Source organism: Pelophylax lessonae (genome assembly GCF_965119305.1).
Source record: "Pelophylax lessonae genome assembly, chromosome: 3".
In the NCBI taxonomy this organism is placed as follows: domain Eukaryota; kingdom Metazoa; phylum Chordata; class Amphibia; order Anura; family Ranidae; genus Pelophylax; species Pelophylax lessonae.
The window spans coordinates 228,337,076-228,360,611 of record NC_138770.1 but is presented as its reverse complement, the minus strand read 5'-3'; the positions used below and the strand labels follow the sequence as shown (position 1 = coordinate 228,360,611).

The 23,536-nt window shown below is 48.0% G+C and overlaps 1 protein-coding gene across 1 annotated transcript in view; it reads right to left on the bottom strand.

Annotated features, from left to right (window-relative positions):
- Positions 1-23,536, bottom strand: part of ATR (ATR checkpoint kinase) — a 345,838-nt gene that overhangs the window by 280,040 nt on the left and 42,262 nt on the right. The window contains exon 7 of the mRNA XM_082249535.1: positions 3,115-3,323. Coding sequence (XP_082105661.1) covers positions 3,115-3,323 — 209 coding nt within the window. The remainder of the gene's footprint in view (positions 1-3,114; positions 3,324-23,536) is intronic.

Here is a 23,536-nt window from a genome sequence, read left to right as displayed (position 1 = left end):
GTTACGCTCTTTCTCCTCCTCCTTCACATTTGGCACACCATTTTTGAGAGAGGGGCAGGTACCTGGTTTTGACAGGTTCCCACTCTCCAACTTCTCGCCGCGGCAATCTGACCAGAAGTTTGCCCCATCCTCCTTCCCCTGCAGCCTTCTGGGACAGATCACAGCTATGGAACCAAATCAGATGGTGCAGTGTGGCTTGCGCATGCACAGCTGGCTGTGAAGCCGCAATCGGTCACAGCTGGTTGCCCACAGTTAGTATGCCAGCTCCAGTGGCCAAAGCCTGGTAAAGACTCCGGCTCAAGTAAGGACAGCACGGGATCCTAGGATAGCCAAGTATCTGTTTATTAAAAGTCAGTAGCTACTGTCTTCGTAGCTGGTTTAAATGTTTCAAAACATGATTGCAGAACCTCTTTAAGATCATTTTTTTTTAAAAACGATCCCGACAAAGCATGGCCGGTATCCAATTGCAATGGCTGGTTGAAGAACAAAAAGACAGCCAAGGGTGTCAGTAGTAATGAGCTCGGGCATGTTTGGACTAGGATCCAAACCCACGTGTGGGAGCCTGTCAGGAAGCGGTCACCTGTACTGGGCCAATCATCTGCACCCGGGGCATTTCACTCACCACAGACAAGCACATACAAGAACAGCCCAGTGACTTAGTGGTTAGTACTTCTAACTTAAAGCACTAGCCAGGACGCTATTTGCATGTCCACTCTGTATTTGCGTGGCTTTTCTCTGGGTATGCTGGTTTCCTCCCCCACTCCAAAGACATATTAGTATGGTAATTAGCTTGAGTCTAAATTGGCCCTAGTATGTGTGTGTATATGTATGCATGCAAGTGCAATAGAGACCTAATGCTGGACATACATTAGAACAGGGGGTCTCTAATCTTTTCAGTATAAGGCCCATAAAAGAACTCCCATCAGGGTCCCCCATCTGTGTATCCCTTACATTAGGTTCCCCATCAGAGTCATCATCAAATTCCCCCTTACATCAGGAGCATAGGCAATCTCTGCTGACCTGTGTACTGATCAGTGCACACAGAGGATAGGCCACTGACCTTCTCTGGTGGGCGGATAAAATCTTGTAGCGGGGCAGATGTAGCCCACAGCCAAAGTGTGGGAATGCGTGCACTATAAGAATTTAATTCAAAAACTTTTGTTTGATTTTTTTTTTCAATCTGTAGTGAGATCAAGTCGATGTCTGATAACAAGAAAATTCAAAAGAGCAGGATGGAAAATTTTTCTCCACTAAGCTTTTTTTTTTTTTTAACAATGAATGTGGTTTTCAATTCAGGAAATTACATTCATTCCAAAATGAAATGTTAAAATCAATTATACTGTAAGCGTTCTTTGATGGCAGGGACTGATGTGAATGTACAGTATTGTTAAGCACTTCGCAAATTGTCAGGGCTAAGTAAATAAAAAAAACAACTATAGGAAACAGGACAGATGAGGCAGAAACTCATGTGAACAGCTGGAGCATTAAATGGAGCAATGCCCAGAAGGCTGTGACCATTGGAACAGCCTTGCTGATGGCAGTGACTGTCTAGTGCAGGCAGTAAAAAGCAAATGACAGAACAGAAGCAGAGGGTTAACCAGGGACAGTGCAAGTCCAAATAGGAATGTAACATACCCAAGAGTGTGAAGACAGGAAATTATAAGGAAATGAGCTAAGGAAGAAATAGACAAGCAGGACAAAGGTTGGAAGTAGCAAAGGCAAAACGCAAAAAAAGACTAAATGAATTGAGACAAATGAAGGACTAAATGAAAAGAGAAAATAAAATGAAGCACACTTAAGACTAGAGTATGGGGTACAAGGTAACTAGACAATTTCAGGTCAGAAAGGTTGCTATAAAGAAAAGGGCAAGAGGCTGGGCAAACATTCTTAAATACTTAGAACCAGACCATAAAAAACACAAAGGTGTAAGTAATGCAAAGTAGAAGAGACACACACAGCAGTAGTACATGGGACAATGCGCTGATAAAAAAATGCTTGGAGAGAATTACCCAGAAAAGATTAGCAGGCTAGGCAAATGCACAAGAAGACACAGGATTAGAACTATAGCTGAAAAAATTTGCCTCAGCCATAGGTTACCGTAGAAAAAAAAAAGATTTTTACCAATGCCTTGAAGTCAGAAGAGTTAATATGTTGTGCATACTAAAGGACTGTGAATACTGTGTCACCGGGAATTTTATTGTCAGCTAGTATATTGTACTATAAAACATTTTTTTACCATAACTACAAGGAAGATGTAAAAGACAAAGACAAAAGGAAGAAGTGGTACACTGGCAGTAAAACAAGATGTTTATAGTTTGTGTATTCCAACGGGCAGTTTTAAAGCGGTGTTCCAGCCTCCCCCTCCAAAAATTAAAAGTCAGCAGCTACACATACTGTAGTTGCTGACTTTTAATATTAGGACACTTACCTGTCCTGGAGTCCAGCGATGTCGGCACTGCAGCTAATGTTTCCATCAGCTGTCGGGTGCTGCCGTCGCCATTGCCGGTAAGGGAACATGGCAGTGAAGCCTTGCGGCTTCACAGGCGGGACCCTACTGCGCATGCCCATTTGGATTGGCTCGGTGGCGGGGGAAGAAGGGGGGGGGTCAAACTCCGAGGGACAGCGCCGCAGTGCCGTCTCCCGGAAGTTGGGAAGGGTACCTGTCAAAAACAGGTACCCGTCCCCCTTCTCCTCCCCCCTGGTGGCACCGGAGGGGGAAGGGAGGAAGCAAATGAACGGAAGTTCCACTTTTTGGTGGAACTCCGCTTTAAGGATCTGAACATTTAAAGTCAAAACATTTTAAGACAAACAAATCCTTGCTAATCAGAAAGTTGAATTGGCTGGGAATATAATAGCCTTGACAAGGAACATAGTAAGCCAAAGTTGAACTTCTATTTAAAGGTTTTAGAGAACGGCCAACTATATGTGCGGTGACTTAACCACTAAATTTAAGAATGCAGGTATGTACTGTAGGTTTACGAAAGCTGCTCCCATAAAAAAAATATGAGAGGCACATAGAAATATGTATACACATTCAAAAAATAAAATGTAATCTTTCTAGCAAACATTCATATGGCAAAGTTCAAGATCATCCCATGAAAATCTTGTTCTCACCATGCATATAAAGGAAAGCATCAAAGATCTTCACCAACTTCATCAAAATGACATCCATACAGCTTCTTTGGTATCCTGAATTAAGAAGCTTTTGGCAAACCTTAATGACTCTCACAATTTCTTCTGGTGCAACCCATGAAAGCTGGGGTTTTATATCTGCCAAATGAGAGTTGCCGTTCTCATGAAGCCCCAAGCCCTTCTGAGTACCGCTGCAATTACACAAAACATTATAAATGGTGGGAATAAGAATGCAACCGTAAATACAAAAAAACAGAGCATATTGTTTTTGGAGTTCCTCCACATGATGAGGTACTTGTTTTTTTAATTAAAATAGTAAACATGGCATACTTACCTGAAAAAAACATTGCAAGGAGCAGCCCCGTACCTCCTCTTCTGCCCCCCCCCCCCCCCACTGGTGCTCCAGGCTCCTCCTTTTTAGAGTGTGGCCCCATACCCATAGCAAGTTGATTGCCATCACTTGTGGGCTTGATTCTGAGCCAGGCTGTGTACATCTACTGACACACACACACACACACACAGTGGCTCAGCCATACCCCCCTTCCTCCTTTCAGTTTTGGTAGATGCTTGCATTACTGGGTAATATGCTGGTATCCTCATCTCTTAGGACCTCCAGTGCCCATGTCCCTATAATATCTTTGCTTTCTTTTTAATCTATTCTATGAAATGGGGAACACAGCAGAATACAAGACTCCTACAGAAGACATAAAACTTAAAAGGCACACAAATCGAATCCTGGAACTATAGTAAGGCAATATGAAAATGGTTTAGTCAAAAATACATAAGCAGCCAGTGGGTGCATCAGTCTACAAGAATCCACCCAACTGAAACAGTTTGGAAGGGGATGATACTATCATTAAAAAAAAGCTTGTTAATTCAAGCTCAAACATGCTGATTAGTAAATACTTAAAAATTGACTCAAGCTGGGATTGTCTTATAGCAAAAACCAGAATAAACTTTATAAAACCTGACAATTACAAATAAAAAGCTACAGTAGTGATGTCGTATTTCATGTCTCCTTGGGAAGTTCTGAAATTATGCAGATTTCTGAAAAATGTCAAATTGACATAACAGAGGGATAATGTAGGCAACTACACATTAAAGGGCATGCATTGCAATAAAAACTGAATTTTTGTAAAATCTTACCTGTAAAATTCCTTTCTCTGAGTCCTCCGACAGTCGCCGCCTCTTCATATTCGTCACAATGGGGTATTAGACTTTGCTCGGAAGGAGTAGCTAGGCAACAGAATATGTTAACATTAAAGCTTTTAACATATCCCACCCTCAAGGGGTGGTCCCCTCAGTCAATACCCTCCTACTTCCTGCAACCATATCTCAGTTTCAGTGGAATAGCAGTAGAGTATAAAACCAAAACCCCAAAAGAGGGGCGGGGGCGGCGACTGTCGGAGGACTCAGAGAAAGGAATTTTACAGGTAAGATTTTACAAAAATTCCGTTTTCTCTTACGTCCTCCGACAGTCGCCGCCTCTTCATATTCGTCACAATGGGGACGTCCCAAAGCAGTGCAAACATGAGGGGTGGGAAACGCATCCGCGCCGTAAGGCAACGCAGTCTCCGCATCAAAGAAAGGAACCTTACCAAAGGAAGGAAACCAGCTGGGCAATAGGAAAAAACTTGCTCAACAGGAGCAACAACCCAGGAAAAACAAATAACCAGGGGATAAAAGACATATCCCAACAGCCAGGGATCCCAACAGGTGATCCTAGGGAACAGCCGCACTAAGAACCTTGCGGCCAAAGGAAGCATCCGCCGATGCCTGAACATCTACCTTGTAGAATTTTGTGAAAGTGTGTACGGTCGACCAGGTCGCCGCCTTACACACCTGGGCTACAGAAGCCCCATGACGACAGGCCCAAGACGTACTCAGAGATCTAGTAGAGTGTGCCTTCACAGGCACAGGGGGAACCTTCCCCTGCAAAGCATAGGCCTGTTCAATGGTCTGCCTGATCCATTTGGCGATGGTAGAGGCCGACGCCGCCATGCCCTTCCGAGGACCCTCTGGAAGAACAAACAAGGAATCCGTCTTTCGAAAGGACTCAGTCGATTTAAGGTAAACCCTTATCGCCCGAACAACATCCAAAGAATGTAGTCTCACCTCTTTCGGATGTTTAGGCTTCGCGCACAGCGAAGGCAAGACAATATCCTCATTGAGATGGAATTCCGAAACTCGCTTCGGAAGAAAAGGATTAGGTCGCAAGACCACCTTATCCAAGTGAATAACCAGATACAGAGACTTGCAGGACAAAGCCGCCAGCTCCGATACTCTGCGAGCCGAAGTGATCGCAACCAAAAAGGCGACCTTTTTGGACAACATAGACAACGAGATCTCCCTGATCTGTTCAAAAGGAGCACGTTGTAACACAGACAGAACGAGATTCAAGTCCCAAGGGGGCAGAGGATCCCTCCTAGGAGGAACCAGATGCCGCACTCCCTGAACAAAAGTGCCAACCAAGGAGTTGGAAGCCACGGGACGTTGAAAAAGAACGGCCAGCGCAGAAACCTGACCCTTTATCGTAGCCAGCGCCAAACGCTGATCGACACCTGTTTGAAGGAAGGACAACACTCGGGAAACCGAGTACGTGCGGGGTGAAAACCCCCTGGACTCACACCAGGCAAAATAGGCCTTCCAAGTACGGTAGTAAACCTTCCCCGAGGAAGACTTCCTCGCGTTGATCAAGGTATGAACGACCTCATGGGAGAGACCCCTCTCCTTCAGGACCTCGGTCTCAACAGCCAGGCCGTCAAAGCCAGCGACTGTAAAGCAGGATGGTATATCGGCCTTTGAGACAGGAGATTGTCTCGAAGAGGCAGACGCCACGGGGCGTCGACCGCCAGATTCACGAGGTCTGCGTACCAGGACCGGCGTGACCAATCCGGCGCCACAAGAATCATCGTGCTGCGTTCCGAGTGTAACCTGCGAAGGAACCTGGACAGCAACTGAATCAGTGGAAACGCGTACATCAGCTTGTACTGATGCCACGGGGCCACTAACGCGTCCGACGCGTCTGCCCGAGGGTCGCGCGTCCTTGCCACGAACCTTCTCACCTTGTTGTTGAGACGAGAAGCGAACAGGTCCACATCTGGAAGACCCCACTTCGCGCACAACATCTGGAAGACAGCCGGGTGGAGAGACCATTCCCCCTGATCCAGGGTCTGGCGACTCAGATAGTCCGCCTGCCAGGACGAGAAGACTTGCCCCCCGACACCATCGGGGACTGGAGCCACCACAGAAGGTCCCTTCTGGTGCGATGGCCCAACGAGATTTGAAGATCCAGAGATTGAGGTCGCCCGTCCCACCTGGACAGGATCTCCGCTTGGAGACCCCGCGTGTGAAACTGGGCGAAGGGAATCGCCTCGAAGGCCGAGACCATCAATCCCAGACATCTCATGCACGTCCGCAGAGACGAGTGCGGAAAGTCCCTGAGGGACCTGACTTCCTCCTGAAGAGTTCTGAGTTTGTCTTCCGGCAGGAAGACCTTCGCCTGAACCGAGTCCAGGATCATTCCCAGGTAGGGAAGACGAACCGACGGACTCAGTGTCGACTTTGGAAAATTTATCATCCAACCAAACTCCTGCAGAGTTTGCATCGTGACAGACAGGTCCTTCTCCAGACCCTGGCTGGTCGCAGACCGAACCAGAATGTCGTCCAGATACCCCAGGACAGAGATGCCCTGGGCTCTCAATAATGCCAGAACCGGTGCAAGCACCTTGGTGAAAACCCGCGGAGCCGAGGCGAGACCAAAAGGTAACGCCACGAACTGGTAGTGATCCTCCGCAATGGCGAATCGAAGGTACCTCTGGTGACCCTCGAAAATGGGGATGTGAAGATACGCATCCTTCAAATCGATGGAGGCCATGAATTCCCCTGGAACCAGGGCAGCCACCACCGACCGCAGGGATTCCATGCGGAACTTGCGAACCCGCACAGAGCGGTTTAGAGCCTTCAAGTCCAGAATTGGACGAACCTTGCCCTCCTTCCTGGGCACGGTGAACAGATTGGAATAAAACCCCCGAAATCTGTCCCGATGAGGCACTGGAACCACCCCTCCCTGAGCCCTCAGGTCTCGCACCGCCAGGTGCAGGTCCCGTAAACGCTCTGGAGACAGTTGAAGATTTGAGGGAAAAAATCTGCTCTCCGGCCGAGAGAGAAACTCGATCTTGTAACCAGATCGAACGATCTCCTGAACCCATCTGTCCCGCACGCGGGCCAACCAGGGTTGAAGAAAACCGAGCAAGCGTCCCCCCACCCCAAAACTGGGTGAGGGCGCCCCTTCAGGCCGCACTGTTATGGGCAGCGGGTCCGGACTGACCGGACTTCTGTTTACCAGACCAGGGCTTCTTTTGAGAGCCTTGTCCCTTGAACGGTTTGCCCTTGTAGTGCGACCAAAAGGCACGAAAGGACCCCTGAGGGGGCCGAAAATTAGCATGCTTCTTCCCAGAAGCCCCCTTAGCCTTGGGGAAATGGGGCAAGAGAGTGCTCTTACCTCCGGTGATCCCCTTAATCAACACATCCAAGGACTCCCCAAAAAGGCGAGACCCATCATAAGGCAGATTGGCTAAGGTCTTACGTGAAGATTGGTCCACCGACCAACACTTCAACCAAACCAGGCGGTGAGACAACACCGCCACGCTGTGTACACGTGCAGCCAACTGGACTAAGTCCAAGTCCACATCACACAGATACATGACACCCTGGTGGATTTGATCCACCATATCCAGGGTCGCCGGCGAGGCCGAATCGGCCACTAGGACGCGCCTAAGCATCTGCGTCCAACTTGCGACAGCCTGGGCCGCCATGAGAGAGGCAAACAGAGCTTTAAGCATAGAACCCGTAACAGAATAAGTATGACGGGCAAGAGACTCCATTCTTCTATCCGTGGCATCACGGAACACCGGGGAATCCTCTGCAGGAATCGCAGTGGATTTGTTCAAAACCGCAATTGCGTGATCCACCGGGGGTGGTACACACCACCGTTCATCAGTGGAAGGCGAAAAAGGATAACGCAGCTTGAACCTACTTGGCACAGCAAAAGGTTTGCGTAAATTGCGCCATTGTTCCTTAACAGCGCGCTGAAAATCATCATTGCAGGGAAAAACCTGCGGCGTCCTGCGTTTTCTCTGCGTCCCATAAGCCGCCAAGGCAGCGGGGGGACACACTTCATCCTGCAAACGCAGCGTTTGTTTTATGGAAGCAATCAATTCATCCATGATTGCAAGCTCTTCAGGCGAGCCAGGGGGAGAATTATCAACCCCCTCAACCTCAGCCTCCACCTCGGACCCCACTAGATCCAGGGAGGAGCGGGACCCCGATAAGGAGACCCCCGCCATAACAGCCCCATCACCTTCACCCTCAGAATCAGAGGAAATAGAAACTCTGGGTCTTTTAGTAGATTGAGCAGCCACCAGCATCTGCACCTGAGCAGCAAGGCCGGCCACAATAGTGGCCAAATCCCCCCCTGGGAGGGAAACCGCGGTCCCCTGGCTTTCCACCAAGGTGGCAGGAAATTTGCCCTCCTGAGAATCCATTGCCCCAATATGATATGCCGGAGAATAAAGGGTTAACTGCCCCTTTAACAAGCGCGGCGAGCGCAGCCCACCGCACCACACACAAGCACAATGAGACCCCCACAGGGACAATAAACTGACACAGGCAATGGATATAGCAAGAACAGAAGGATAAAACCTAAGGAGACCCTCGCCGCTGCTGCTGCCTCGATCGGTGTACCCAGGAGAAGAGGAAGTGATGAGACCAGGGCGCTCTATTAAAGCCTATGGGAGGCTACAAGAAAATGGCCGCCATGCATGTAGAACATGCGGCCGGAGCGAGTGCAGGCAAAATGGCGCCGTTTGGCGCCGAAACCGCCGCTCCTACAGTACAGTAATGCACATAACACCATCCATATAAAAAAACATGGCAGATCGCCGCAGCGATCGCTGTATTGTGCCCAAACATGCCACAAAACATGCCCCACAGCACACAGCTTCTCACACTGAACAAGGCTGACACAGACAGTATCACACAGCTCCCCCCCCCCCTTGCAGCCCGCAGCATACAGCAGAGTGATAGGGAGACAAACAGTGTGAACAGAGGCAGGTTACACAGTCCCAGACTGAAACCCCCCCAGACAGACAGGTCCCCACATAGATACACTTACCTCTCAATGGTGTGGGGGACCCGCAAAGGCAAACAAGCCGCTGCACATGAGGCAGGGAGAGTCACATACAAGACGCACAAAATGGGGGTTAAGAAACCGCACAGCGTCCAGTGAGGTAGCCACCTCACCAATCATCCCTGCACTGAACAGGGATGGGTCGTTCACTGTGCCAGGAGCGTTACCTGGCTGAACACTCGATGGCAGGCTGGGAAGCCACTGACCCAGGACCTGCGACCAGGGGGATCAGCCCGAGACCCAGCCCGCATGATCCTCTTCGTCAGAAGAACTAACTAATGCTGACAAAAAGAACAGCTAAGTAAAGGTAGAGAGAAAACTCAAACAAAAAATCAAAAAAGAAGAAAGAGTCTGGGGCACAAAGCCCCAGCACAGAGAGAGCCAGCTACTCCTGACAAGCTAGACATTGAAACTGAGATATGGTTGCAGGAAGTAGGAGGGTATTGACTGAGGGGACCACTCTTGAGGGTGGGATATATGTTAAAAGCTTTAATGTTAACATATTCTGTTGCCTAGCTACTCCTTCGGAGCAAAGTCTAATACCCCATTGTGACGAATATGAAGAGGCGGCGACTGTCGGAGGACGTAAGAGAAAAATGGTTTTAAATCATCATTAACCAGTTCTGGACAGGAAGGATTTGCCCCCTTAATGACCGGGCCATTTTTTGCGATTCAGCACTGCGTTACTTTAACGGAAAATTGCGCATGTGACACTGTACCGAAATAAACTATGTCCTTTTTTTCCCATAAATGGAGCTTTCTTTTGGTGGTTTTTTTTTTCCGCTATAAACAAAAAAAAAAAAAGAAAAGGAGAGCGACAATTCTGGAAAAAAAAAAAGTTATATATATATATATTTAAACATATTGGACTAGGTGGGACTTTAGATGAGACCCAAGCTGGTGTTGCCCGGCGTCTCCATCCCTATAACAAAACACAAAATGAGGTTGAAGGATTGTAAGAGGTGCATGAAAGTCAGCCAGCCCCCAGTTTGATGTACTCACCTTCCAGTCTGTCACCAACCAAATAAGACCTGTCTCTTGGTACAAAGAACAGGGGTTTAGTTGACACACATTTGCAAACGCATGTGAAAGCTGCAGAGCCACGTCACGGCACCCTGTTTAAATCTGCAGTCCTACACTCTTAATTTAGTGTCCTCACACTGGAGGCACATGGCCGCTAATGGGTGGATGGGGAACAGGTGAGAGGGAGACAGCCCAACCTCCCCCAACCCATCCCCATGCACGACTGGCTATTGTCTCAAAAAGTTCAAATAATTAGGTTAAAATATAACCATGGTGCAAACTGGAGAAGACCAGCTGAAAAGCATTACACCTCCATCCCCTTGGTGGATGCAGTATATGGATAGGAAGGGATTTTATATATGGGGCATGGCCTGTAAAGCACACTGCCTTTGAAATCCCTTATTTCCTTTGGGACTTTATATGAGACAAGCAGGTCATGCTATTGGTCTCCATCCCTGTATACGGAAAACACTAGGGTCAAATCAAAAACTGCATCCACCAAAAACGCACGAAAATCGCACGGTGGGACTTTAGATGAGGCACCAAGCTGTAAGCAAGGCGTCTCCATCCCTGGTTGCTTTAAACATATTGGACTAGGTGGGACTTTAGATGAGACCCAAGCTGGTGTTGCCTGGCGTCTCCATCCCTATAACAAAACACAAAATGAGGTTGAAGGATTGTAAGAGGTGCATGAAAGTCAGCCAGCCCCCAGTTTGATGTACTCACCTTCCAGTCTGTCACCAACCAAATAAGACCTGTCTCTTGGTACAAAGAACAGGGGTTTAGTTGACACACATTTGCAAACGCATGTGAAAGCTGCAGAGCCACGTCACGGCACCCTGTTTAAATCTGCAGTCCTACACTCTTAATTTAGTGTCCTCACACTGGAGGCACATGGCCGCTAATGGGTGGATGGGGAACAGGTGAGAGGGAGACAGCCCAACCTCCCCTTCCTATCCATATACTGCATCCACCAAGGGGATGGAGGTGTAATGCTTTTCAGCTGGTCTTCTCCAGTTTGCACCATGGTTATATTTTAACCTAATTATTTGAACTTTTTGAGACAATAGCCAGTCGTGCATGGGGATGGGTTGGGGGAGGTTGGGCTGTCTCCCTCTCACCTGTTCCCCATCCACCCATTAGCGGCCATGTGCCTCCAGTGTGAGGACACTAAATTAAGAGTGTAGGACTGCAGATTTAAACAGGGTGCTGTGACGTGGCTCTGCAGCTTTCACATGCGTTTGCAAATGTGTGTCAACTAAACCCCTGTTCTTTGTACCAAGAGACAGGTCTTATTTGGTTGGTGACAGACTGGAAGGTGAGTACATCAAACTGGGGGCTGGCTGACTTTCATGCACCTCTTACAATCCTTCAACCTCATTTTATATATATATATATATATATTTTTTTTTTTTTTTTTTCACATTCTGCTATAGAACATTCCCAAAAAATAAAAAAAGTTAAATCTAAATTTTTCATCCTTTTAGGCCAAGTTGTATTCTGCTACATATTTTTGGTAAAAAAAGAAATAAATCGCAATAAACGTATTTTGATTAGTTTGCACAAAAGTTATTGCATCTACAAACTAGGGGAAAGATTTATGTCATTTTTATTTATTAATTTTTTTACTAGTAATGGCGGCGATCTGCGACTTTTAGCGGGACTGCGACAATGCAGCGGACAGATCGGACCGCTGAAATTTTTGACACTTTTGGGGGGACCAGTGACATTACTACAGTAATCAGTGCTAAAAATATGCACTGTTACTGTAATGATGACACTAACAGAAAAGGGGTTAACCTAGGTGTGATCAAAGGGTTAATTGTGAGCCTAGGGGAGTGTTTTCTAACTGTGAGGGGGATGGGCTTGTGAAATTAACACAGAGACCTGTGATCCTATATAGAAGGATCACAGGCGCTCCTCTGTGATCATTTCAGAGAGAACAACGGTCAGCTGTGTTTACAACAGCTGACCGTCTTCTCTCAGCGGGGAGTGATCGCTGGTGCCCGGTGGCAATTGCGGCCGCCGATCCCATAGATCAAAATCCCTGCAGCCTAGCGGGGGAAGAAGCACGCCGCCGCCGGTGCGGCTCGCCCTCCAGCACCACTCCTGCGAACCAATGTACCCCTACGTCGATTCGCGCAGCCGAGCCAGCCTGTTGCAGTAAAAACTGAGGCGGGCAGTCGGTAAGTGATTAACAATCATTGCCTGACTGTTATACAATTCTGTGTATTTAGTCTTATGCTCTATCAATAACCCTTATGGCTACTTGAACCCGAGACTACCTTTTTTAAAACTACAAATTATATCTTTAGTATGTTTATATGTCTTTGGATAAAATGTATGAACTCTGTATAAGCTTTCTTTGTAAAATATCTAACTTGCCCAACATCACTTGTGATAGAATATTAGAGATCTGTGTAAAGTAGGCATGTGACAGTATCAGATTTCCATGCTGCAATTAATTGATTAAGGTTTTGCTAAGGTATTATTACGGTATTCAATTATATGATTATATAATTTCAAGTTGGGATGCACCGAAATTTCGGCCACCAACATTTTCGGCCGAAAATGAGCCTATCCCATTTCGGCCGAAAATGGGTTAAAAATGCCGAAATTAATGGGCGCCGTGAGGAAGGAGGAGAGCGCAGCGCAGGTTTGAAAAGTCCCGCCTCTGGCCGGCCGCCCGCCTCTCAATGATGTCCCTACTACGATCTGTGTATGAATGAACTGAACTGACCTGACACCGGGCGGGAGGGCGGGCGAGCGGCCGCTAATAGCTGTAACTATGTGAGCGCTTCCCTTCCCTGTCATGCGGGTATCTCCTCTGACAGGGAAGTGAAACGCTCACATAGTTATAGCTATTAGCGGCCGCTCGCCCGCCCTCCCGCCAAGTGTGTCAGTTCATTCACACACATAGTCCCGCTGACAGGGAAGTGAAGTGAAGCTCTCACATAGTTACAGCTATTAGCGGCCACTCGCCCGCCCGCCCGCCCGGTGTGTCAGTTCATTCATGCACAATTGCACAGATCGTAGTAGCAGTAGTGACATCACAGGGAGGCGGGCCGCCGGCCAGAGGCGGGACTTTTGAAAGGAAGGACAGTGACCGGAGGAGCAGAGTGAGAGTAAAGAGATCGCATCCTTGGGATGGGGAGGGAAGCTGAGGCGAGCTTACCAATGGTATTAGTATTATGCAGCATGAGGGGGTTAACATATTGCCACTGCTGGTCACTGATGCATTAGTGACCGACCAGTGGCAGTTAATTAATTGTGCTGCATTAGTGCAACCAGTATCAGTGCAAACAATGTTAATTAACACTGATACTGGTTGCACTAATGCAGCACAAAGGGGTTGATTAACTGCAACTGGTCGGTCACTAATTCATCAGTGACAATACATTAACCCCCTCATGCTGCATAATACAAATACCATTAGTAATTAAATTAACCTCCTGCCAACCTGTCACAGTACATATACTGTGACAGGGTGGCAGCGACAGGTGTACATCGCTGCCTGTTTTTGGTGTATGCCCCTCTTCTATCTATTTTAAAATCATTTGGGGGAAAAAGTCATTTTCGGTTTTCGGCCAAGGGCATCCTGCATTTTTGGTTTCGGCCCAGAATTTTCATTTCGGTGCATCCCTAATTTCAAGTGGCCTTGATCCAATGGCCTGGTCATTAAGGGGGCAAATCCTTGCGGTTCAGAAGTGGTTAAAGCTGCAGGAGGACTGGTGTTCTTATTTATAAAATTACTTTACTATTGCTTTAGGCCTGGTTCACATGTATGCGGGTTGGCGGCCCACATTTGCACAGGCATAGCAGCCCATTGATTTGAATGGGCTGCTATGCCCTCGTTTTCCACAAAAAAAAAGGTGCATGCATTTATAATAATGCAGTGGCCTTGAAATCCATCCTGCTTTTGCACCATGCGACCGTTTGTGCGTTTTTATATACGTGGGCCCAGCACTTAAAAACACAGTTTGCATGTGCAGGAACTGCAGGTAAGTCACTTGGTGCAAAAGCAGGATGGATTTCACGGCCGCTGCATTTTTTTAAATTCTGCATGCATCTTTTTTCAGCTGAAAACGCAGGCATAGCAGCCCATGCCCATTCGAATAAATGGCCAGCTATGCCTGTGAAAATGTGGGCTGCCAACTCGCATACATGTGAACCAGGCCTGAAACAATTGTAATTTATAAATAAAAACACTGGTCCTCCTGCAGGTTTAACAACTTCTGAACCGCAAGGATTTGCCCCCTTAATGACCAGGCCATCAGATCGGAGCGCCAGGACCAGTCATCACCAGGTAGGCCAGACACTTGATGACTATATAATAATGTAATGTGGGCTGCTATGCCTGTGCATATTATTTTATATATATATATATATATATATATATATACACACACACACATACATATACACACACATATACATATACATACTCACAGTGACAGTATATGGTAACAGTAGTGGGTAGGTAGTGGTACTTGCAGAGATTTGCTTGTAGTGGGCACTGTGTTTGTCTGTGTCTGAGCCCGGGAAGCATGCAGCCCGCTATAGAGCAAAGCTGCTGATTCCTGTGTATGGCTCCTCCTGTCACAGGCAGTGTGCATCTGATATCACTCCGCCTGTGAGCCAAATCTATACAGGAAGTAGCGGCTCCGTTTTAGTAAAGGACAGCTGAGCCGGGAGTCCGGACACTGCGGGGACATGCGGGGGCAGCCCGGCAGTGTATGGAGACTTGGAGAGCAGAAAAGTGTCTCTAAAGACATTTTTTGGATTGAGTGGGGAGGGATTAGAACTCTTCAGATTTTATTGCTGTCTGTGCCCTCGTTAGGGAGATTTAACCTATTTGTCTTGTTTACCATTATCATCAAAAGTTACAGTAAAAGAAATTCCCAAATTTGGGGTTGAGACCAGAAAAGTAATAAAGGGCAAATCTTCCAAAGGGGGCACTAGTTCTATTGAACATGGTGACACCCTGGGATTTCCTCTACCTTCCTGATTTGGCTACGGGACAGAATATAAAAGGGGAAATCTCTGCCATGGAAAAAAAATGGCCATAAAAAAACTGACAGGGGTTATAACCCTCCCTTACTCTATACAAAATGAAAAAAGGTTTTGCCTTTCGTGACCATTTAAAGCCCAATTAAACCCAATGTATTTGTGACTGTATCACAGTCAGGTTGCATTACCATTAACCACTTGCTTACCACCCCAATTCTGACACTACTCTCGTAAATAGAAAAATCAGTGTTTTGTGCAAGAAAAATTACTTAGAACACCCAAACATTATATATTGTTTTTTAGCAGAGAATAACGGAATTTTTGTAAAATCTTACCTGTAAAATTCCTTTCTCTGAGTCCTCCGACAGTCGCCGCCTCTTCATATTCGTCACATATGGGGTATTAGACTTTGCTCCGAAGGAGTAGCTAGGCAACAGAATATGTTAACATTAAAGCTTTTAACATATCCCACCCTCAAGGGGTGGTCCCCTCAGTCAATACCCTCCTACTTCCTGCAACCATATCTCAGTTTTAGTGGAATAGCAGTAGAGTATACAACCAAACCCCAAAAGAGGGGCGGGGCGGGGCGGCGACTGTCGGAGGACTCAGAGAAAGGAATTTTACAGGTAAGATTTTACAAAAATTCAGTTTTCTCTTACGTCCTCCGACAGTCGCCGCCTCTTCATATTCGTCACATATGGGGACGTCCCAAAGCAGTGCAAACATGAGGGGTGGGAAACGCATCCACGCCGAAAAGGCAACGCAGTCTCCGCATCAAAGAAAGGAACCTTACCAAAGGAAGGAACCCAGCTGGGCAACAGGAAAAAACAGGTGCTCAACAGGAGCAACAACCCAGGAAAAAACAAATAACCAGGGGATAAAAAACTTATCCCAACAGCCAGTGGTCCCCACAAGGGACCCTAGGAAACCGCCGCACTAAGAACCTTGCGGCCAAAGGAAGCATCCGCAGATGCCTGAACATCTACTTTGTAGAATTTTGTGAAAGTGTGCACGGTCGACCAAGTTGCCGCCTTACACACCTGGGCCACAGAAGCCCCATGACGACAGGCCCAAGACGTACTCAGAGATCTAGTAGAGTGCGCCTTCACAGGCACAGGGGGAACCTTCCCCTGCAAAGCATAGGCCTGTTCAATGGTCTGCCTGATCCATTTGGCGATGGTAGAGGCCGACGCCGCCATGCCCTTCCGAGGACCCTCTGGAAGAACAAACAAGGAATCCGTCTTTCGAAAAGACTCAGTCGATTTAAGGTAAACCCTTATCGCCCGAACAACATCCAGAGAGTGTAATCTCACCTCCTTTGGATGTTTAGGCTTCGCGCACAGCGAAGGCAAGACAATATCCTCATTAAGATGGAATTCCGAAACTCGTTTCGGAAGAAAAGAAGGATTAGGTCGCAAGACCACCTTATCCAAATGAACAACCAGATACGGAGACTTGCAGGACAAAGCTGCCAGCTCCGACACCCTGCGAGCCGAAGTGATCGCCACCAAAAAGGCGACCTTTTTGGACAACATAGACAACGAGATCTCCCTGATCTGTTCAAAAGGAGCACGTTGCAACACAGACAGAACGAGATTCAAGTCCCAAGGGGGCAGAGGATCCCTCCTAGGAGGAACCAGATGCCGCACACCCTGAACAAAAGTGCCAACCAAGGAGTTGGAAGCCACTGGACGTTGAAACAGAACGGCCAGCGCAGACACCTGACCCTTTATCGTAGCCAGCGCCAAACGCTGATCGACACCCGTTTGAAGGAAGGACAGCACTCGGGAAACCGAGTACGTGCGGGGAGAAAATCCCCTGGACTCACACCAAGCAAAATAGGCCTTCCAAGTACGGTAATAAACCTTCCCCGAGGAAGACTTCCTCGCGTTGATCAAGGTATGAACGACCTCTGGGGAGAGACCCTTCTCCCTCAGGACCTCGGTCTCAACAGCCAGGCCGTCAAAGCCAGAGACTGTAAAGCAGGATGGTATATCGGTCCTTGAGACAGGAGATCGTCTCGAAGAGGCAGACGCCACGGGGCGTCGACCGCCAGATTCACGAGGTCTGCGTACCAGGACCGGCGAGGCCAGTCCGGTGCCACAAGAATCACTGTGCTGCGTTCCGAGTGTAACCTGCGAAGGAACCTGGACAGCAACTGAATCGGTGGAAACGCGTATATCAGCCTGTACTGATGCCACGGGGCCACTAACGCGTCCGACGCGTCTGCCCGAGGGTCGCGCGTCCTTGCCACGAACCTTCTCACCTTGTTGTTGAGACGAGACGCGAACAGGTCCACATCTGGAAGACCCCACTTCGCGCACAACATCTGGAAGACAGCCGGGTGGAGAGACCATTCCCCCTGATCCAGGGTCTGGCGACTCAGATAGTCCGCCTGCCAGTTCTCCACCCCCGGAATGTGAACCGCCGTTATCGCCGGGACATGAGCCTCGGCCCAAGACAGAATGTCGGCCACTTCTCGAGCCGCTCGGGCACTCCTGGTGCCCCCTTGGTGGTTGATGTAGGCCACCGCCGTGGCATTGTCCGTCTGCACCCGAACCGGGCAGCCCAGCAGCCGGTCCGTCCAGCGATGAAGACAGAGATTTATCGCACGCAATTCCAGAATGTTGATCGGAAGTAGAGCTGCACGATTCTGGCCAAAATGAGAATCACGATTTTTTAGCTTGGAATAAAGATCACGATTCTCTCACGATTCTCTGTGTAACAAAAAAAATTGGGATAACTTTACTGTTACGTTTTTTTTTTTTATTCATGAAAGTTTATTAATTGCGTTTGAAAGACTGCTGCGCAAATACAGTGTGACATAAAATATTACAACAATCGCCATTTTATTCTGTAGGGTCTCTGCTAAAAAAAATATATAAAATGTTTGGGGGTTCTAAGTACTTTTCTAGCAAAAAAAAAAATGATTTTAAACTTGCACAAGCAACAAGTGTCATAAAAAGGTCTAGTCTTTAAGAGGTTAAACTTCCTTTCTCCCTGGCAGAGGGAAGGAAAAGATACAATGTAATAATTTTTGTTTATAGTTACTGGGAGACTGCTGATAGGCGTTTGTGGGAGGAAAGATACAATGTAATCATTTTGTTTATAGTTACTGGGAGTTTTCCACAGCTGTTTTCTCTGCTCCCTCAGCTATGCAAAGAATTGAGAATATGTCAGGTTTAGATCGTCGGGGGGGTGAATCGAGATCGCGATTTTCATACGATTAATCGTGCAGCTCTAATCGGAAGGGAGGACTCCCCCTCCGACCAAGTCCCCTGGGCGGACAGAACGCCCAGAACACCACCCCAGCCCGACAGGCTGGCATCCATGGTGATTACCGTCCACGAGATCGGGCGAAACGACTTGCCCCCGGACACCATCGGGGACTGGAGCCACCACAGAAGGTCTCTTCTGGTGCGATGACTCAACGAGATTTGAAGATCCAGAGATTGAGGCCGCCCGTCCCACATGGACAGGACCTCCGCTTGGAGACCCCGCGTGTGAAACTGGGCAAAGGGAATCGCCTCGAAGGCCGAGACCATCAATCCCAGACATCTCATGCACGTCCGCAGAGACGAGTGCGGAACGTCCCTGAGGGACCTGACTTCCTCCTGAAGAGTTCTGAGTTTGTCTTCCGGCAGGAAGACCTTCGCCTGCACCGAGTCCAGAATCATTCCCAGGTAGGGAAGACGAACCGACGGACTCAGCGTCCAACCAAACTCCTGCAGAGTTTGCATCGTGACAGACAGGTCCTTTTTCAGACCCTGGCTGGTCGCAGACCGAACCAGAATGTCGTCCAGATACCCCAGGACAGAAATGCCCTGGGCCCTCAATAATGCCAGAACCGGTGCAAGCACCTTGGTGAAGACCCGCGGAGCCGAGGCGAGACCAAAAGGCAACGCCACGAACTGGTAGTGATCCTCCGCAATGGCAAATCGAAGGTACCTCTGGTGACCCTCGAAAATGGGGATGTGAAGATACGCATCCCTCAAATCGATGGAGGCCATGAATTCCCCCGGAACCAGGGCAGCCACCACCGACCGCAGGGATTCCATGCGGAACTTGCGAACCCGCACAGAGCGGTTCAGAGCCTTCAAGTCCAGAATTGGACGAACCTTGCCCTCCTTTCTGGGCACGGTGAACAGATTGGAATAAAACCCCCGAAATCTGTCCCGATGAGGCACCGGAACTACCACTCCCTGAGCCCTCAGCTCCCGCACCGCCAGGTGCAGGTCCCGTAAACGCTCTGGAGACAGTTGAAGATTTGAGGGAAAAAATCTGCTCTCCGGCCGAGAGAGAAACTCGATCTTGTAACCAGATCGAACGATCTCCTGAACCCATCTGTCCCGCACGCGGGCCAACCAGGGCTGAAGAAAACCGAGCAAGCATCCCCCCACCCCAAAACTGGGTGAGGGCGCCCCTTCAGGCCGCACTGTTATGGGCTGCGGATCCGGATTGACCGGACTTCTGTTTACCAGACCAGGGCTTCTTCTGAGAGCCTTGACCTTTGAACGGTTTGCCCTTGTAGTGCGACCGAAAGGCACAAAAGGACCCCTGAGGGGGCCGAAAATTAGCATGCTTCTTCCCAGAAGCCCCCTTAGCCTTGGGGAAATGGGGCAAGAGCGTGCTCTTACCTCCGGTGATCCCCTTAATCAACACATCCAAGGACTCCCCAAAAAGGCGAGACCCATCATAAGGCAGATTGGCTAAGGTCTTACGTGAAGACTGGTCCACCGACCAACATTTTAACCAAACCAGGCGGCGAGACAACACCGCCACGCTGTGCACACGTGCAGCCAACGGAACTAGGTCCAAGTCCGCATCACACAGATACATGACACCCTGGTGGATTTGATCCACCATATCCAGGGTCGCCGGCGAGGCCGAATCGGCCACTAGGACGCGCCTAAGCATCTGCGTCCAACTTGCGATCGCCTGGGCCGCCATGAGACGAGCAAACAGAGCCTTAAGCATAGAACCCGTAACAGAATAAGTATGACGGGCAAGAGACTCCAATCTCCTATCCGTGGCATCACGGAACACAGGGGAATCCTCTGCAGGAATCGCAGTGGATTTGTTTAAAACCGCAATTGCGTGATCCACTGGGGGAGGCACACACCACCGTTCATCAGTGGAAGGCGAGAAAGGATAACGCAGCTTGAACCTACTTGGTACAGCAAAAGGTTTGCGCAGATTGCGCCATTGTTCCTTAACAGCGCGCTGAAAATCATCATTGCAGGGAAAAACCTGCGGCGTCCTGCGTTTTCTCTGCGTCCCATAAGCCGCCAAGGCAGCAGGGGGACACACTTCATCCTGCAAACGCAGCGTTTGCTTTATGGAAGCAATCAATTCATCCATGATTGCAAGCTCTTCAGGCGAGCCAGGGGGAGAATTATCAACCCCTTCAACATCAGCCTCCACCTCGGACCCCACTAGATCCAGGGAGGAGCGGGACCCCGATAAGGAGGCCCCCGCCATAACAGCCCCATCACCTTCACCCTCAGAATCAGAGGAAAGAGCAACTCTGGGTCTTTTAGTAGATTGAGCAGCCACCAGCATCTGCACCTGAGCAGCAAGGCCAGCCATAATAGTGGCTAAATCCCCCCCTGGGGGGGAAACAGCGGTCCCCTGGCTTTCCACCAAGGCGGTAGGAAATTTGCCCTCCTGAGAATTCATTGCCCCTATAACAAATGCACCACACACACAAGCACAATGAGACCCCCACAGGGACAATAAAACTGACACAGGCAATGGATAGGAAGGATAAAACCTGAGGAGACCCTCGCCGCTGCTGCTGCCTCGATCGGTGTTCCTGGAGAAGAGGAAGTGATGCTGCCAGGGCGCTCTATGAAAGCCTATGGGAGGCTACAAGAAAATGGCCGCCATGCATGTAGAACATGCGGCCGGAGCGAGTGTAGGCAAAATGGCGCCGTTTGGCGCCGAAACTGCCGCTCCACAGTACAGTAATGCACACATGTCTGTATAAAAAAACATGTCAGATCGCCGCAGCGATCGCTGTATAATGCCCAAACATGCCACAAAACATGCCCCACAGCACACAGCTTCTCACACTGACAAGGCTGACACACACAGTGTCACACAGCTCCCCCCCCCCCCCCTTGCAGCCCACAGCATGCAGCCGAGAGATAGGGAGACAAACAGTGTGAATAGAGGCAGGTTACACAGTCCCAGACTGACACCCCCCCAGACAGACAGGTCCCCACATAAATACACTTACCTCACAATGGCGTGGGGGACCCGCACAGGCGAACAAGCCGCTGCACATGAGGCAGGGAGAGTCGCATACAAGACGCACAGAATGGGGGTTAAGAAACCGCACAGCGTCCAGTGAGGTAGCCACCTCACCAATCATCCCTGCACCGAACAGGGATGGGTCGTTCACTGTGCCAGGAGCGTTACCTGGCTGAACGCTCGATGGCAGGCTGGGAAGCCACTGACCCACGACCTGCGACCAGGGGGATCAGCCCGAGACCCAGCCCGCATGATCCTCTTCATCCGAAGAACTAACTAAAGCTGACAAAAAGAACAGCTAAGTAAAGGTAGAGAGAAAACTCAAACAAAAAATCAAAAAAGAAGAAAGAGTCAGCACAGAGAGAGCCAGCCACTCCTGACAAGCTAGACATTAAAACTGAGATATGGTTGCAGGAAGTAGGAGGGTATTGACTGAGGGGACCACCCCTTGAGGGTGGGATATGTTAAAAGCTTTAATGTTAACATATTCTGTTGCCTAGCTACTCCTTCGGAGCAAAGTCTAATACCCCATATGTGACGAATATGAAGAGGCGGCGACTGTCGGAGGACGTAAGAGAAATACTTTTTTGGCACACTGTATTTGCTCAGTGGTTTTTCAAACACCTTTTTTTGGGTAAAATAAATTTTAATGAATGAAAGAAAAACGAAATCAATACCTAACCCAATTATTGTACAATATGAAAGATGATGTTGCACTGAGTAAATAGATACCCAACATGCATTAAAGTTGTACATGCTCGTGGAATGGCAGCAAACTGCTGTATTTAAAAATCTCTACGGGCAACGATTAAAAATTTCTACAGGTCACCAGTTGTTACAAAGGAGATCTAAAATTTTTGCTCTCACTCTGAGGTTTGCAGTGACCTTTTACATGTGTGGTTTGAACACAGTTTTCATAAGTAGACGTGACCTACATATGTGTTCACCACTGCTCACGAGCACGGGGCGACGGGGTATTTAAAAAAAAAAAAAAAAAAAATTATATATATATATATATATATATATATATATATATATATATATATATATATATATATATATATATATATATATATATATATTATTTTATTTTGTTTACACTGTGCCTCAAAAAAAAAAAAAAATGTTTGGATCAGTTTTTTCCTATCACAAGGAATCCCTTCTTGTGATAAAAATGACAGGTCCTCTTAATGGAGAGATCTGGGGTCAATAAGACTGCACATGTCTCCTCTACAATGTAAAGCATTGGATAAAAAAAAAAAAAAATTAAAAAAAAAAAAAAAACATTGATTTAATGCTAAAGAAAAAAAAAAAAAAAAAAAAAGGACTTGTTTACATTGTACCGTAACCAACGTCATGAGTACCCCTCCTGTCACATCTAAATATGACCCAGTGGTGAATCTGCTGCTCGGCCATTTTTATCGGTTAGAGCAGGGATCCTCAAACTACGGCCCTCCAGCTGTTGCGAAACTACACATCCCATGAGGCATTATAAAACTCTGACATTCACAGCCATGACTAGGCATGATGGGAATTGTAGTTCCTGAACAACTGGAGGGCCATAGTTTGAAGACCCCTGGGTTAGAGGATCACCGGCTGAAAAAACAATATCAGGGTTATGGCATATTCCTGCAGCCATAACCCCGTATTCCACTTCCGTCTGAGGATGTCTTTTGTCTATGGCCTGGTCAGCAAGTAGTAATACATATGCTGCTCTGCTTTTTTAATTTACTTGCCATATACCCAGTCTGGCAGCACACAGGAGGGTTAGATTACTCCTCTGATACACAAAGCAGAGGCCTGACATGTTCACTTTCATCCGGCTTCAATTAACAGAGCTGCTCAAGTAGTTTTTCCACAGTTCTCCTATATATATGTGGAAGCCAATCGTAGGGAAAAAAAAGAGAAAAATAGTATAACAGAAAT